The sequence below is a fragment of the Mandrillus leucophaeus genome, unplaced genomic scaffold (genome assembly GCF_000951045.1).
Source record: "Mandrillus leucophaeus isolate KB7577 unplaced genomic scaffold, Mleu.le_1.0 Scaffold1, whole genome shotgun sequence".
NCBI lineage: Eukaryota > Metazoa > Chordata > Mammalia > Primates > Cercopithecidae > Mandrillus > Mandrillus leucophaeus.
Genome location: NW_012098097.1, coordinates 7,729,943 through 7,745,911, shown reverse-complemented (window position 1 = coordinate 7,745,911; position 15,969 = coordinate 7,729,943). Strand labels below are relative to the sequence as shown.

Here is a 15,969-nt window from a genome sequence, read left to right as displayed (position 1 = left end):
GCTGCAGGGGTCTCTGGCTTTAGCTGGGCCGTCGGAAGGGGTAGGTGAGCAACACCAGCCTGAGCAGAGAACCACTGGAGACCAGCCTCTTGGCCCTAAAACAGGGGGAGGTGGCTGGGTATTTGTTCCTTAAATAACCAGACCAACCATGGCAAAAGGAGACCCACATTTGCAGGCTGGAGGTGGAAGAGCCCAAGGATCCTGCAGCCTAGAGGTGTGAGCGACACCAGGACACAGTCCTGGCTTGGAAATGGCCAAGTTACACTGGACACAGCTCCTGAATCTGCCACTCAACTGTGTAATTTTGGGGCAAACTGTTCCATCACCTTTAAAAATACAGATAAGGCCGGGCATGGTGGTTGATGCCTGTAATCCCAGCACTTTGGGAGGCCGAGGTGGGTGGATCACCTGAGGTCAGAAGTTTGAGACCAGCCTGGCCAACATGGAGAAAACCCATCTCTACCAAAAATACAAAAATTAGCTGGGCGTGGTGGCCCATGCCTGTAATCCCAGCTACTCGGAAAGCCGAGGAAGGAGAATCACTTGAGCCTAGGAGGCAGAGGTTGCCGTGAGCCGAGACTGTGCCACTGCACTCCAGCCTGGATGCACTCCTGCACTCCAGAGCAAGACTCTGTCTTTAAAAAAAAAAAAAAAAAAAGAGAGAGAGAGAGATGATTGTAGGAAGGCTGAAGGGTTGGAGTGAGATAGGGCAGTGCTGCGTTGGTAAAGCCTGGCTCGCACCAGTCACTCAGGAAGCTGCACGTGCTGTCTATCATTGCAGAAACCCATTGCCCCTGCTGAAAGCCCAGTTCCCAGGCAAGCAGGAAAAACTGTGTCAGTGCTGAGTTCTCATCTAGCTCCCCTTGTGCTCTGGGGAGGGGGACTGGATGATACTAGTGACCCCGCCTTCCAGGCCAGGTCAAGCTGCTGTCAGAACAGTTCCCAGGAATACCCCATCACTGGCCTCAGCTAACCTTTGGGGCTCTGGGGGTCAGGGATGGGGAGGGGGGCAAGGAGGACCCCAACAGGCTGCTCACCCCTGCTCTGCCAACCAGAGCGACCCTCAGTTCCTCCTCTTACGCCCCTGTCCACCCCCACCACCGCCAGAATCTTTAAGGCCCCACAAGGCCAAGCAATCCCCACCACCCCACCTCTGGGGCCTCCAGGTGTGTGCCCTCTCCGGGAGGGCCTAAAGGACACGGGGTCTTTGGAGCCTGAGCTGGCCCATCCTTCCTGGGGTGGCATCTACCTGTGCTTGGGCTGTGGTGCGGATGAGGGCTTTGTCTGGGAGGAGCTCCCTTTGGGGACTATGGGAAGCCCCCACACGGATATGCCAGGCACCAAAAGCATCTCGGCCCTGGGTCTGGTTTTCATTTCAGACCTGCAGGGCATCCAGCATATGCCAGCTTTGCCTAGCAACTCACCCACCACTCACTTGGGTTTCTGCTGAAAGGAGGGAATCTAAAGCCAGCTGGTCTTCCCATGTGGGCCAGCTCCTGTGTTTTCTGGAGGATTCTAGCTTTGTTCACTCCTTACCCTGGGAGAAGAGAGGAGCGCTGAAACAACCAGCTTTACAGGACTAGGTTCTATCCTGCGGCTAAATTATTTAGCCCAAAGGACTGACAGCAGAGTCCCCCTCTCTCCAGGGTGGCAGGAGGCGGCGGCAGCCTGGTGAAGGGCAAATGTCTGAGCCTCTGGAGCAATCAAGCCTTCTGTCGGAAATCACGGGCTCTGGCCTTTCATCCTTCTACTTCCCCACACCCTCAGAGCCTGGCAGGTGGTGCCTGGGAGGGCAGGGTCTCAATTTTTCATTCTTAAGTTGTCAGAGCAAGCTCAGTGTGCAATCATTGGGAAGGCAGGGCCTCTGGCTGCTGGCTGACTAATCTCCTTCCTGGAGATTGGAAACATAAAATTTCAGGCGCTGCCACCTTTCCTGCAGGCTGCTCAGCCCTTTCCTCTCCAGCAGCCACCTAGATGCCAAGAGAGACAGGAAGGAGAGAGTGAGGAAGAAGAGGAGAGGCGGTACCGAGCAAGGATGGGTGGCCCCTCCTGGGTCTGAACGTAACTCTGGAGCGCCAGGGTTGCCGTGGGCCCTGTCAGCCCTGCAGATGTATATGACGGCCCAACTTGCTGCAAGGTTAAGACTCACCCTCCCACATGAAGCCCAGTTCTGCACAGAGGCCATGCCCGTCACCATCATTGGGTCAGACTCGACCCATGGCCACGAGTGATCTGGGACTTAGTTTCCTTGCCTTGTCAGTGCCGGACAGCTGGGCCACCAACCTCCTGGGCATTGCAGGAGTCTTTGTCTGATAGCTGGAGCTGCCCATCTCGGCCGTACACGGATCAGAGCTGATAACAAAGGCTGCTTAGAGGAGAGGTAGGGACGAAAGGGCAACAACCTTTGCTTGGGGCCAAGTGAACTCTCAGGTCAGTTCTGACTGATGCTAACGAAAGGAGTAATTTGGCGGCACATGGCTGGCTGTTCGCCAGCAAGTGTTCATTAGTTGCCTACTTTACCTTAAAACAAACACTGGGTTCCTCTCCTATAAATGGGCCTCTGTGCATTTGCAAAAAGAACTTCTAGAAAACCAAGAATAAAATTAAGACCAAAATGAAACATATACAAAAGGTTTTTCAAGATTCCCTGCACTGGGAGTGTAACCAGTCATGGCTGGACACGGAACAGCCCAGGAGAGCCCTGGACAGTGGCCCAGTTGGAAGGTGGGCAGGGCTGCCGCAGAGACCCAGGCCGTGCAGGGCTGCTGACAGCAGGGTGGCGTGGTGCTGGCACATGAGGCTGTCTGGATGGATGCACAGGGGGCATTTTGGGGGGTCCTTCTGGGGCCTCTGAGAGGCACTAGTTGAGTGGCTGTGGAGGAATTCCAATGCCAACCTGGCAGCAGTGGGCACCAGATGGCCCAGACACAAGACCCCTGGCTGCCGGTGGTGACGGATCAGCGCGGGAGGCAGTCTGCAGGGATCAGTCATGGGTTTGGGGACAGGTAAACACCAGAAAGCCTCATGTCCCCAGGTGATGACTTCCTCTTAGGGGCCTCACCTGCCACCACCACCACGTCCCACCTCTCCCTGTCGGCTTGGAAAACAAATCTGGGGCAGTTGCTGAGGGAGGTGGAGAGAGCGGGGCCGAGAACTTCATGAGGCAGGCTCAAGTTCATCCACAAACGCCTGGAGAGGACGGTGTCTGACCCACTTTGGGGGGAACACAGATGCAAAAAGAGAGTGTGTGGCGTCTGCTCTGCATACACAATCAGAGGGAAGGGAACCCTGCGGTCCTCGGCAGCCCAGGCCCGAGGAGGGCTGTGGCGTTCCAGAGCAGCCTTTATTAGAAAGGATCGGGTTTTTAACAACCCCAAATGGGGCGCCCCGTGCCGAGCCAGCTGTTCATGGGAGACGCCTGCAGGCATCTGCCGGGGAAAGTTGGTAATGGAACTGAAGTAATGAAGCTGCCGTGGCCCCTTCCAGCCCGAGAGCTCCATGCGGTGAGGCGGGGGCAGCCTCTAGCCATTAGCTTAGGTGCTCAGGCTTGGGCTCTGAAGTCCCTGCGCTGGGCCTGTGAGCACAAAGAACATCCTCTGTGCTGCGTCTCCCCTCAGCGTCCCTGGTCTACCTGTGGCTGGCAGAGGCTAGAGCCCCTGTCCCTCTGTGAGATGGGCCTGCCTTTCATTCTCCCAGCTCAGAGCTTCTTCAAAGTGCGTGCGAGTAGATGCTGGGGGCGGCGGAGCAGAGAGGGCTCCTCTCCAGGCACCACAGCTGGGATGTGGCACAGGGGAGGTTGCCCAGAGCCAACCTGGATGCTTCTAGATCTCACTGTGAAACCCATGTGGACACCCAGTGCCATGCTCTCTTGAGGTAGCTGAGGTCATGTCCCCGGTCTTACGGCCAGCCCTCAGAGAGGCTCATCTTGAGGCCACTCTTGGGATGTGATGGCTGACCAAGATGCTGCTGAAGACGTCACGCTCACTGTGGCTCCCCTCTGCTGCACACTGCGCAGGTGCTGTGCTAACAACAACGTCCCAATCGAGGCCTCGCTGCCACTGCACAGACAAGGAACCTGGCGGAGAAGCCTCGATCCATCTGACCACATTGGGAGTAAACGCCAATTGTCCTACACGGGACGGGGAACAAGGCAAGGAGGTCCAGCGTCACCTCCAGTAGGTGCGCCACCTGGCGCAGAGCAGCCACCGGAGACCTGATTGCTCAGGAATCTGCAGTGGCCACCTGGGAGTGAGCCAGCCAGGTCTGCCAGGGCCAGAACAACAGCCTCACTGCTGGGGACAGCACACCAAGACCCTCCTTCCCCATGTGGATTCAGAAGTATCTGCCACCCAGGCATCCCACACTGACCACTCCCGTCTCCCCAGAACTTACTTGGGGAGCACAAGAAACGAACAGACACTATCACATGTCATCCACGCTTTGAGTTTTCCTGGACAAGTGGTTATTTACAAAGGCCATTTAACCCTTTCAGTGCCATTCTGGCAGAATGAGGGGGCTTCCGAGGCTACTAAGGGGGAGGAGGGCAGAGCAGAGCCCCTCAGAGGAGCTGGCCCGAAGGCTCCTCAGCACAGCTCCAGGGCCTGCAGTCTCCTCCGGCCTCGTTTCAACAGATGGCAGAACTAATTCCTAATTAAGCCCAAGAAAGTTTCCGGCTCAGCACATTTATTTATGATTTTCCGGTCCCTTTGGTGCTCATTCTTCCCCTTTGTCTTCCTGGAACCCAAGCCAGCTTATTTCCAACCCGAGCTCCCCACTTGGTTATTGGGAAAGCATGGCCTCATCTGGGGAGAGAGGAGGGGAAGGGGTGCGGCGGGAGTGTGGGAAGGAGGGAGGGGTGTGTGGGAAGGAGGGAGGGGTGTGTGGGACTCGGTCACACAGCTGCTTTTAAGACAGAATGAAAAGGGAGTTTGTGGCGAACTGACAACTTGGCACAGACTTGAGAGGACAAATAGGCCTTTGAGGTCACTGCCTTTAGGGTGGTTCTCGAAAAACTGCCTGGGGTGAGCTTGGCCCAGAGGCGAGAAACCCTCGTGGGGTCCCTCCCCCATGGAGGGGCTGCCAGTTTTGCTTTGTTTGGTGGCTCCAGGGAGACCTCCATCCCCTTCCTCCCCTCCTGAGCCCCGCTGCGGCCCGGGGCTGAGAGGGGAACACCCCTTCCCTAGGAAGAAACGCTAGGAAGAAAATGCCCCACTGGCTCCAGTGCTGGCTGCTGGGGATGGAACCCTAGACCCAGCTGCGCTTCCGAGTTTACCTAACTGGGCAATTTTTCTTCTGGCAAGAGGGCTGTGTCACAGAAAGGTTCGCTTGTTAAGCCCAGAGGTCTGAGTCTCTCATGGAGAAAAATCACTGCCTCTGCGGTCGCCCCCAGCAGCACTCTGGAGAAAAGGTTTGCCTGAGAGGCTCCTGACATTTGATTATCTCTTGGATCAAAGGGAAAAGAGAGGCAGATGACTTGCTAAGACAACAATGTCAAGACAACAATGTCACCACCAGAAAAACAAGTGCTGTCGACCTTCACGAGCTGGTCTCCACCTCGAGCTCCTGAGGCTGCCAAGAGCCTCTCTTGAGGCCACTGTCACCTGCTCCGCAGCACTGCAGGGCCCCGGGAGCCTCAGGGTGGGAGACCTGGGGGTGGGAAGGGGCTGGGGGAAACAGGAGTCGATTTTCTAAAGCAACTGCCAAGTCTACTGTGAGCCTGACTCTGGGGAAGCAGCGTCTCCAACAGCAGAATGGCAAGGGGCCCGGGCTGTCCCCAGCCGCCTTCCAGGACCCCGGGGCCCTGCTGGCCACAGAACTCAGCTCCTCCTCCGACTGATGCAGGGGTACAGCTGGTCTCCTGCTCTGAGACAATCGCTCTTTATGTGCCCTCAGCCGCCTCTTCTCCTTTTCATAGTCTTCTCCCTTTCAACAAATGTATTGCTCCCCAGACACGGGGAGGAATCTGTCACCCTAAACAAGTACAGGGGTCTTCGGAAGCCATTAACTGTCACTATCCTGGGTGTCATCCCCTCTTGAGCTGTCATGCTGGCTAAAGCAGGAGTGTCCCCTCCACCTCTCCCCACCCTGCTCCTGTCCTCCTGGACGAGGGGAAGGAGACAGAAATCAGCTCAGCTTTCTCCATGCCAGCGCCCAAGGGGCCCTTTCCCCGTCCCCAGTGCTGAGGGGCAGGTCAAGTGCAGCCAGTCCCACGTAGGGTAGGGACCAGACCTTGGGGCTACAGATGTGGCTGCCAGGAGCCACAGGAGCTGGAGCACCAGACTTAGGCCAGGAAGGCAAGGGGGAGAACAGTTTTCTCCAAATCCTGCTTTACTGAGAAAACGCGTTCTTCTGAGACCACCAGGTTTTACCCACTCGGCCTTACCCAGAACTCTCAAAATACTTCATATAAGCAGAGAAACAGGAAGGGTGGACAGTTGAGCCCTGGTGTTTCTGATCCCTGCTGACTCTGACTTCTGGACACAATCCCTCCTGGCACCCAGGGAGGCTCCATTCTAAATCTGTCCTTGGAGCTGGTGGGATCCCCAGGTTCTAAGTAACAATTCCCATCTTCCCCTAGGTAGTCATGTTCATTTAACCTGGGGCTTGGAACTTGTGAGTGCAATTTGGGAACAGCACTCACTGGTGAGTACGTGACCAGACAGACTGAATGGAGCAGATGCAGACTTCCGCCCTGTCCAGGGATGGACAGGTGTCCTCCCGCTCCCTCGTGTCAGCTGGATGGCCAAGGACGGGCTCGGCCCAGATGATGTGCCCCTGTGGGGGCCTCACAACTCATCTCCATCCTGCTCTCATCTCCTTGCAAGGACAAACCAAGAGGGCAAAAAAGTTACAGGCTGGTGAGCGTGGCTCAAGACAAGGAAAACCTTCCCAGCACTGACATACACCCCTCAGAGCGGAGTGTGAGCCTCATGAGCTCTGGGCCCCAAAGGCCACCCTGTGCTCTGTGCTGTACAGCCTGCTCCCAGAGGGGCGAGGCCCGGCTACCTGACTGCTGTGGCCCCTTCCAACTAAAGATGCCAAGACTGCTGTGTACGGAGGTTCCTTACACTGACATCTTGTAATCCCCTAAGTCTGGGGAACCAGGGGAATTGCAGATGTCAAGCTGCTGGAAGTCATTTAGACCAGAAAGTGTCCTCGGCGACCATGACCCACTGCTGAGTCCTGGCATGGAATCAGGATCAGCGTCCACCCCCAGAGTCTGGATGAGGGTAGAATGGGCAAGCGCAGTGGGAAAGGGGGCTGGGGAAGGTGGTCAGGAAGGAGGAGCCCCAACCTTGGCTCCTCTAGAGCCAAGTGCCTCTGTGCTGAGAGGCAGGCGAGCTCCTGGAGCCTGGACACACCCACTCTGTCCAGGGCCCTCTATCACAACAGCAACAGCCTTCTTAGCTTTTAGATTGAGCAGAAGAGGGGTCCAACGGACGCCCAAAGCCGTGCTGGCCACAGAGGCCCCACCTGCTCCTGTCCTCCGTCCAGGTGGATCGGCAGCCGGCCCTTTCCCTGAGGTGGCTGGCAGGATGGTGTGGCAGAAGTGGACCAGCCCCCAACCACCAACCTGTCTGGGGGAATAGACTCCCCAGACCGCAGCTGAGGACAATGGCGCTCATGTGCAGCAGGGTGTCCGTCGGTTAGAAGATGCTGTGGAGGGGGTGTCTTTTCATGCCCTGGTGGCCAGAGACCCAGGGGCAGAGAGTGGCTGCTACCACAGCCCGCTGGCTTTTATGGTTACGCCGCATAGCACACTCACAGAATGCAGAGCCGCGCTGCTCCCGTACCATGAAGAGCCCAGCCCAACCCAGGCTTTTGGGAGCCCCCCCGCCCGCCTGTGGGTCAGTGGGCACCCAGCATGGTTGTATGAGAAAGAAGCTGGTCCTAGAATCAACAATCCTGGCTCTAGCCCCAGCTCCATCCACACTATGTGACGTCGAAAAAATCATCTTTTTCTGGTGCTAAATTTCCCCAGCAGTAAAAGGCAAGCTGAGTATCTGCCCCTCCTTGTCCTTTGGAAAGGTGGGAGGACCAGACAGGCCTGAGTCAATGGAAACCACAACCACTCTCCAGCTACGGCTGGGGGCTCTGCACGGCCTCTCGCGAAAGGAGAGGGAAGGGACGAGAGGAGAAAGCGCACAGACTCGAGCTGTTTCTCAGACTCACCGATCCATCTCATCAGAGAGGTCAGGATCTGCAGGTACTTGGTCTTCTGGACGTCAAAGAAGGTGAATGGTCCGAGGAGGAGAGTGAAGATTGCCTGGGGGATGGAAACAAGAGTAAGGGGGATGCAGGCTGCACTCGCAGACCGTCTGCACGGGGAAGACGCTGCTGCTCATGTGGCCTCTGCCCGCAGCTAAGGCCGGGCCTGACTGGGCACACCTGGACTGGCAGAGGCTCCCTGGGGTCACCTTGGGTAAGTGCCAGCGCCAGGGGTGGAACAAGAGCTCCAGAGCCATGCTTCCCTGCTGCTGCTCACATGGACTGTGCCGACAATGCTGTGCCTCCTCGGCAAGGCCCAGGTGTTGTTCCAGGGATGGAACATCCTGCTCTCTTCAGCAAACACAGATTGAAGATCCACAACGTGCCCACCCTCGAACTGCCCATGAGCATGGACTAGAGACGGAATGGCAAGAAGGATCCAAAAGAAGCACCAGCCACGTCTCAGACTTGGTTTACTGGGAAGAAAGGACACAGTGGGGAGGGGCCCCAGGAGCCCTGACGAAGCCTGGCAGGAGAGGACACTTCTTCTGAAGCGCTTGGAGAGGAGTGATCGGGATATGCATGGGCCACGTTTTTGGCTTCGAGAGGAGAAGCCTGGAGAACGAGAGCCCCTGGCTTTCAGGGCAGGCCCCTTGGAAGTACCCAGGATGACCAAAGAAGGGAGGTGCATCTAGGAAAACCAGGACAAGGAAGTCCTGGGCTGAGAACGGGACCCAGGCAGAGAAGGGGGTGCTGATCGGCACGGATCCTCTCGTTTCTCTTTGGAGAACGGGGGAAAGTGTTGACTTAAAAAATGAAAGTCAAACTCTGTCTCAGAAAACTGGTCTGTGGGAAATGGGAACCTTCTTTGCAAAGGAAAATGGGGGTAAACGTGACAGCAGAAACTGGGGTGTGGGGAAGGTTAGGATTTCCATGCCAAATTGGTTGCTCAGGAAGTAGAGGAATTAAGAGCTGCTCATTGCAGTTAAGATGATGGTACCATTTCCAATCTGCCACTCGGAAGCAGTGTGAGGCATCAGACCTTATTAACATTTACACAGTGCCATTTTATCACGTTAATGCTAATGACGCTCACCAGAGATGCGGCAGGCGGCTCGGAAGCCTGAATGAATGTGGGGAGAGGGCCCACTCAGGGAGTCGGGCTCTGGCCTGTCATCCGGGTGAATCCATCACAGCTGCTCAGCCCTCGGCCAGCCCCTGTGGCTGGCAGGCGGGAACCCCGTAGAAGGGGAACTGAGCCCGCCCTGCACCGCCCCCCCAACCTCTGGCCATAAGGAGGGCAGGATGTGGGAGAAGCTGTGACCCCTTATCCAAGTCCATTATCACTGAGAGGATGAGTGACACGGAGGAGTGAAGTGCCGCTTAAGGAAAGGCTCTAATTAGCTGGGCTGGAGAAGGCGACCTGGCAGTCACCAGGCGCGAAGGACTTTGGAAAGAAGAGCTTTCTGCTGGGGGCCTCAGAACTGGCCCTGCTTCCACTCAGAAGAGGGGAAAGAAGTCTTTCTATTAGGCTTGGGGAGCGGGGCGGGGCAGGGCAAGGCAGAGGAAAGGGCTCTCCTTGCAAAAGCAATGGAGAGCCTCCGCTGTCCCCTCAGCCCAGGGAGAGGAGCTGGGGACACGGTAACGCATGCAGAACGTTAACTCTGGCAGAGCAGGTCTGTACGCAGCACCATCAGTAAGTCATTTAGGAAAATTACCACTTCAGGGAAACTTTCCACTGATGAATTTCTCTTTTGAAGGATGAAGAGGGAGATGTCAGGTAGAAGAATGCATAAACACAGAGCCACCTGCCACAAATGTTTCCAAGTAACTGTGGTCTGCCGGAAACTGGACTCCTGGTGTGCCCGGGTGTTTGGACAGTTCGCCTCTGACTTCCCACTGAAATCATGGTCTGTGGGGGCTGGAGATCTTGGGGGTGGCTTACGTGGGAGGTCAAATCTCATCTCAGAAACCTAAAGACTGGTTTTTAGAAGGTTCTACACCATAAAAATAGAGGGGCAGCAGAACCACCCCCAAAGGCAGGCAGAGAATGCTCCTGCAGGCTGCCTGGGTCCTGTCCTCCAGGGGCCCTGTCCATGTCTGTCCTTGTCCTCGGCAGATGCTTGTCAAGATCCTAGGACACAAAAGGTCTCATTCTGTAAAAGCCTGTATGGATGAATCCCAGCCCGCTGACAGCATCCCTCTATTTAATCAGACGCACCTCTGAAAGGTATTGTAAGTGGTATATGTGAGGTGCCACTTGAGTGACCAGGAATATGAATCTAGAGGAGTCGAAATGAAGGTTCACACCTGCTTAGTGTTCTCAGACCCAGTCCTGAGGACAGCAGGTCTGTCCTCAGCATGGGAACTAGCAGTGAAGGACTCTTATGGAAGATCTGGCCAATGGCTGCAACGTCCATAGATGGATGATGGTTGGAATGTGGCTTCTTTTTCTTTTAATGCTCAGGAGTACAGACCGACCATAACACTTGGGAAGGCTCAGGGCCCACTTAGTCACAGCAAACATGCACAGACTGCCAAACAGCAGCCCTTCCATGGGCCTGCGAGCTCACGCATCAGAGAGCACCCAGATGAAGACACAGACTGCGAGCTGGGGCTAATTAAGGAACAGGTGTCCTCTGCAAATTACTTAGAGCCAGAATTCAGCAACTGCAGGAGCAGGCATCCGGAGTGACAAAGGATGAGGACAGAGGCAGTGGCACACGCTGCCGCGCCACGGTGTGGCCGCTGAGGTCTTGTGGAGGGAGGGGGGCGGGAGAAGGCATAGCCCCTGTCTCCAGATGGTCTAGCCGGGGCAGTGTCCATCTCTAAATGCACAACAGCCAAGCGTGGTACTTCGTGTTTTCTTTCCTTTTTGAAAAAGGAGACATAAAAAGCCAAAGAGACAGCCTACTCTCTTGGGTCTTCCAGTCTAGCCCATATGACATTATAAATTAGCTGGCTCCCGAGCAATTTTCCAACCCCCAAATGCCATTGATCAGTTCAAACTCAGTCTGCTCAAGGACTCTCGTAGCCCAACTCATTACAGGAGGCAGAGACACGAGTCGCTGCAGCCAAGCACATTTCTAAAAAAAAAAAAAAAAAAGAAAAAAGAAAAGAAAAGAAAAAAGAAAACTCTGATTTCTAATAAAATCTTCAAACTGGTCATGGGAAATAAAGTCCGGATGGACCCAGGAGGGTACAAATGGGTCCGTTCAGATCCTCTTTCTTTTTGGGTCAGTGAGTTTAGATGACACCAGAGGCCCCACAGCAGCCTTGCTGAAGTCTTGATGGAGACAAGGAGGTTCACATTCCCAGGGCAATGCAGGCAATGCTCGGCCACAGCTCTTTCAGAACATTCTGGAGTCTACAGCTCAACAGGGCTGCCTGTCCTCCTGTGTCCCTTACATGCACTGCCCACCTCCAGTTGCCCAGGCTCCAGAGTTCCAGCAATTTCTGACTCCTTCCTTGCTTTCTACATTAGGTTCCTGGGGCTGCTATTACAGATGACCACAAACTGGGGGACTTCAAACCACAGATACGTGTTCTCTCCCAGGCCAGAAGTGCCCTCTTGCAAGGCAAGGCTCCCAATAGCACCCCCCACAGGACAGAGCCCAGCTCTAAATACGCATTAAAGATGGGGCTGACAGGGAGGAGCCGTTTCTCCAGATGCCACCAGAAATGAGATTTAACCACAAAGCAGGGAGTAAAGAGAGCACCTAATCTCAACCCCAGCCTTCTGTCCCCTGGACAGAATCAGTGACTCAAAGATGTAGGGAAGGGACCCTGCAGCCTCACGGGGACCTGTTGTGAGCTGTGCCTGGAGATTCCCTGGACAGGACATGGCTTTGCTGAGGACCCGGAAGTACAGACACTTGTGCCTGCTTGAGCAGCCTGGCATCTGGGTACCAAAGGCTCAGTCACTAACTGGAGCCTCCACTTTCCTCTTGAAGTTGTTTGGAACAGACTGAAGAGTCAGCTGCCCAGCTATGGAATGGGAGAAACAAATGCTGTGCCACTTCTGAGAATGGATCTTTACATCAAGAACGCTCAACTCACGCCTGCTGAGGCTGAGCCGTGTCCACCACCTGCCTTCCTCCTCTCCAGTTCTAACCCTACAGCACACGGCACTTACAGAAGAAAGGCTCCGACTCAGCCCGCTTCTGTGTCATATACAAAAGGAGCCCAGGATTGGGCAACGTGTTATGCCCTTTGTTTAACTGCACCACACAGGAGCGTGTGAGTGAGGGTGTCAACATCAGAGCACAGAAGTAAAGCGGGTAGACACTTACCTCCCCATCCCCAAATTTCTCTGCCTATTTAGCTGGTCAGAGAAACAAAATGAAATTTTAAACTTGGTGCCAATCTCAAATTAAACACCCTGTTTAACACACTGTACCATCTCTGGGTCCTACCCTCTGCCTGCAGATCTGTCAGAGCCAATCCCAAGGCCGCATCTTCCCAGCCACTGGTCCTTTGATCGGCCCTGCCCTGTGCTATCAAAGCTGCCCTGTGATAACACTGCTACCCAAGCTGCAGCCCCTCCACACTCTGCCAAGTGCTAACACACACGGTTTCATTTCATGCTCATGACCCCCTGCAAGGTCACTGGTGCAGGTGACGATGCCCTCATCTTACTGATGAGGAAACTGTGGGGGCTGGAGAGGTTCAGTGACACAGCCAGAAAGCGCCAGAGGGAGAAGGGAAGGTCCCCCTCTCTGGCACCCCGTTCCCACATTTTCAACCTCATGCCTTCACCCTCCTGCTGGCAAAGAATCTTCCCCTGTGACCTTCCTCACTCCTACCCGCTTCTGAGCCCTGTTCAAGTGCCAATCTCCTCTGCAAGCTATTTTAATCATCCCTGGGGGCTCTTGACTGAATTACCAACACACAGTTGATACCACCTGACTTCATTCTGGTGGGCTCTGAACTGCTGCTTTCTCTTGGGTTGATTTTGTGTCCCCAGCAGAGTGTAAGCCCTTTGAGGGCAAGGACTGCATTCTTGTTTGTGGCAGCACCTAGGAAGGCTCTCAAACATGGGATGCTCACAAAAGCTTTGTAAAATGCACTGCATTTGGTGGGGGGGAGTGCCTGGTAGAGTGGGTGAAGAGGCAGCCCCAGTCTTGCCAACCTGCCTTGTACACGTTTTCCATGCCTCCTGCGGGAGGCAGTGCCTGACCCGGCAAAGCCAGCAGCACGTGGGCAAGAGTCATGTGCTCTGCCTGAAAACAGCACACAGCCAGGGAATAACTCTTCCCAACACAGCTGAAGAATCGACATGTTAGGATTTTAGGAAACACACACCAAATCAAAACAGCATGGCTCTGAGTTTACCCACTGGCTTCAAGGAGAATGATATCCATCGCTCCATGAATGAGAGAGTGCACCCGAGAAGAGCCTGGGGTGCCCAGCTCCCCACCATCACCAGCATCTCCAAGATCTCCGCAGGAAGGTGGTCTGGGGTATCTGGCTTCCCACCATCACCAGCATCTCCAAGATCCCCACAGGAAGCGGATCAGACCCCGGTGAACTGTGACCACTCTCAGTCTGCTTGGCTCCCAGAGGGGTGGTGTCTTAGAAGACATTTTCACCTAAAGTGAAGAAGCTCAAGTTCTTCAAAGGAGTGATCCTTTCCAGCCCTGCTTTCTGGAGACAGTGGAGTCAGTGTCCCTAATAGTCACCCACCGCCACCCACCAAAATGCTTACAAGACAAAACTAAAACCCCAAGTGCTGCTGGTCATCATCTTCCCTCTGGCTGGAAGGAGATGGAGTGGGCTGCAGATTCCAACTGGAACTTAGACTTTGATGAAATTCAACAACACTCACAGTTCCATCTCAGTTCCCTCAAAAAAGGGGAAAGAAGACAGAGGGGCTGCTTCCCTGGTAGAAAGGGGAGACAGGAGGCCGGGCATGGTAGCTCACACCTATAATCCCAGCACTTTGGGAGGCCAAGGCAGGCAGATCACCTGAGGTCAGGAGTTCAAGACCAGCCTGGCCAACATGGCCAAACCCCATCTCTACTAAAAATACAAAAATGAGCCAGGCGTGGTGGCATGCACCTGTAATCCCAGCTACTCAGGAGGCTGAGGCAGAAGAATGGCTTGAACCCAGGAGACAGAGGTTGTAGTGAGGTTGTGGTAAGCTGAGATTGCGCCATTGCATTCCAGCCTGGGTGACCGAGCGAGATCCTGTCTCAACAAAACAAAACAAAACAAAACACCCACAAGAAAAGGGAGACAGGAGAATGAGGGGCTGAAGAGGGCTGCAACAAAGGACAAATGTCCTAAGAACTTTCTGAGCAACGCCACACCAAAACTAACCCATGGGACAGAGAGTGACACGCAGTTGCCCTCAGCACCAAGTGACAGAGAAAACACCTGGAAGGGCAGCCGTCAGCCGACTGCTGATTCCCAGGAGAGGGCCCCCTCCCAGCCCTGCCTCCTGAGCAAGACTTGAAAAGTGGGCAGTGTCCCATGGAGACAAATGCCAGTGGCCGAAGCAGCCAGCAGTGACCAGGGAAGCACGCAGGCGATGCTTTTGTTCTCAGCCTGGAGCAGCAAGGCGGCTTGGAACCGAAGTAGGGCGGGGCAGGGGAGTGACACTGTGACCCGCTGGCTTCCATGAACACTACTGAGGCAGTGGACTAGTTGGTTACTACGTGGGCAGTTCTCTAAATGTGTGCTTATTTCTTTCCCTCTAAAAATATGAGGCTTTTTTGGTTTTGGCTTCCACGGTGTAGTGAGATGGAGTTTCTAGAGCCAAGAATTCGGGCACCAGCAGCTTTCTCTTCACTCCAGCTGTCAGCTCCCAGAGTTTCAACATGGGAGGCCAGCAGGTCCACCCTGAGCCTTCTCACTCCAGGGCTGGGGGCTGACGGGGATTTCTGTTAAGGTAGCAGGGGTGACAGAGGCACTTCTCACACAGCAGCAAGCCTTGAAAGGTTGAAAAGGGCTACGCTAAACGCACAGGGACCCGTGGGGGCTGACCACGGAGCACTCGGGCTTGGAGTGAGGAGGGCGCAGGGGGGCTCATCTGGGCGGAGGTGGAGCACACAAACTGCACAGCCGAGCTCCCTAATGCTGGAGGTTATTGCAAGTGATAGAAGAAAGGATCCCCCAGACTCCAGGGCTGCTCTTGGTGGGTACAAGGGGTTAAGAGTTAATTGGGGTTAATGGCAACTCAGCACGAACCCATCCCTAAATGGGAAGTGAACTTTCAACACGTCCTTGAAGTGTAGTGAAGAAATGTTCAAGGATTCTATTTTTATTTCTCAAGTGGCTGTGAACGTTTTGGTTTGGAAGTTTTTATTTTCTCAACTTGAATTACAGTATCTGGGGATTTACCCATAGGAAGGTGAGTTCTGAGGCAGTGTGGGTCAGCCGAAGGACCACAGGCTTCAGGGTCATGTGGCTAGGGTGGGATTTGTGTCCTGATGTCCCTGCTAACTGTGAGACCCTTCAAGTTCCTGAACCCCTCAAAGCATGCAGCGTGTGCACAGAAGACATTCAACAGACATGAGCGCGGCTTCCTGATCCCGTGTCAGCACACACCAGATCATCACTCCCGTCCAAACATCTCCGTGAGGAACGCAGCACTCCTGAAGCCAAGCAAGGAGCTCCATCCAAAGAATGTAAGAATGTTGTCAATACTATTCTTCGTTGTTGTTTTTTTTGTTTGTTTGTTTTTGAGGCACTGTCACACAGGCTGGAGTGCAGTGGTGCGATCATAGCTCACTGCAGCCCTGAACTCCTTGGCTCAAG

At 54.7% G+C, this 15,969-nt stretch overlaps 1 protein-coding gene across 1 annotated transcript in view; it reads right to left on the bottom strand.

Annotated features, from left to right (window-relative positions):
- TMEM104 (transmembrane protein 104) overlaps positions 1-15,969 on the bottom strand; it is a 69,824-nt gene that overhangs the window by 10,504 nt on the left and 43,351 nt on the right. The window contains exon 8 of the mRNA XM_011974393.1: positions 8,173-8,266. Within this exon, the coding sequence (XP_011829783.1) occupies positions 8,173-8,266 (94 nt within the window). The remainder of the gene's footprint in view (positions 1-8,172; positions 8,267-15,969) is intronic.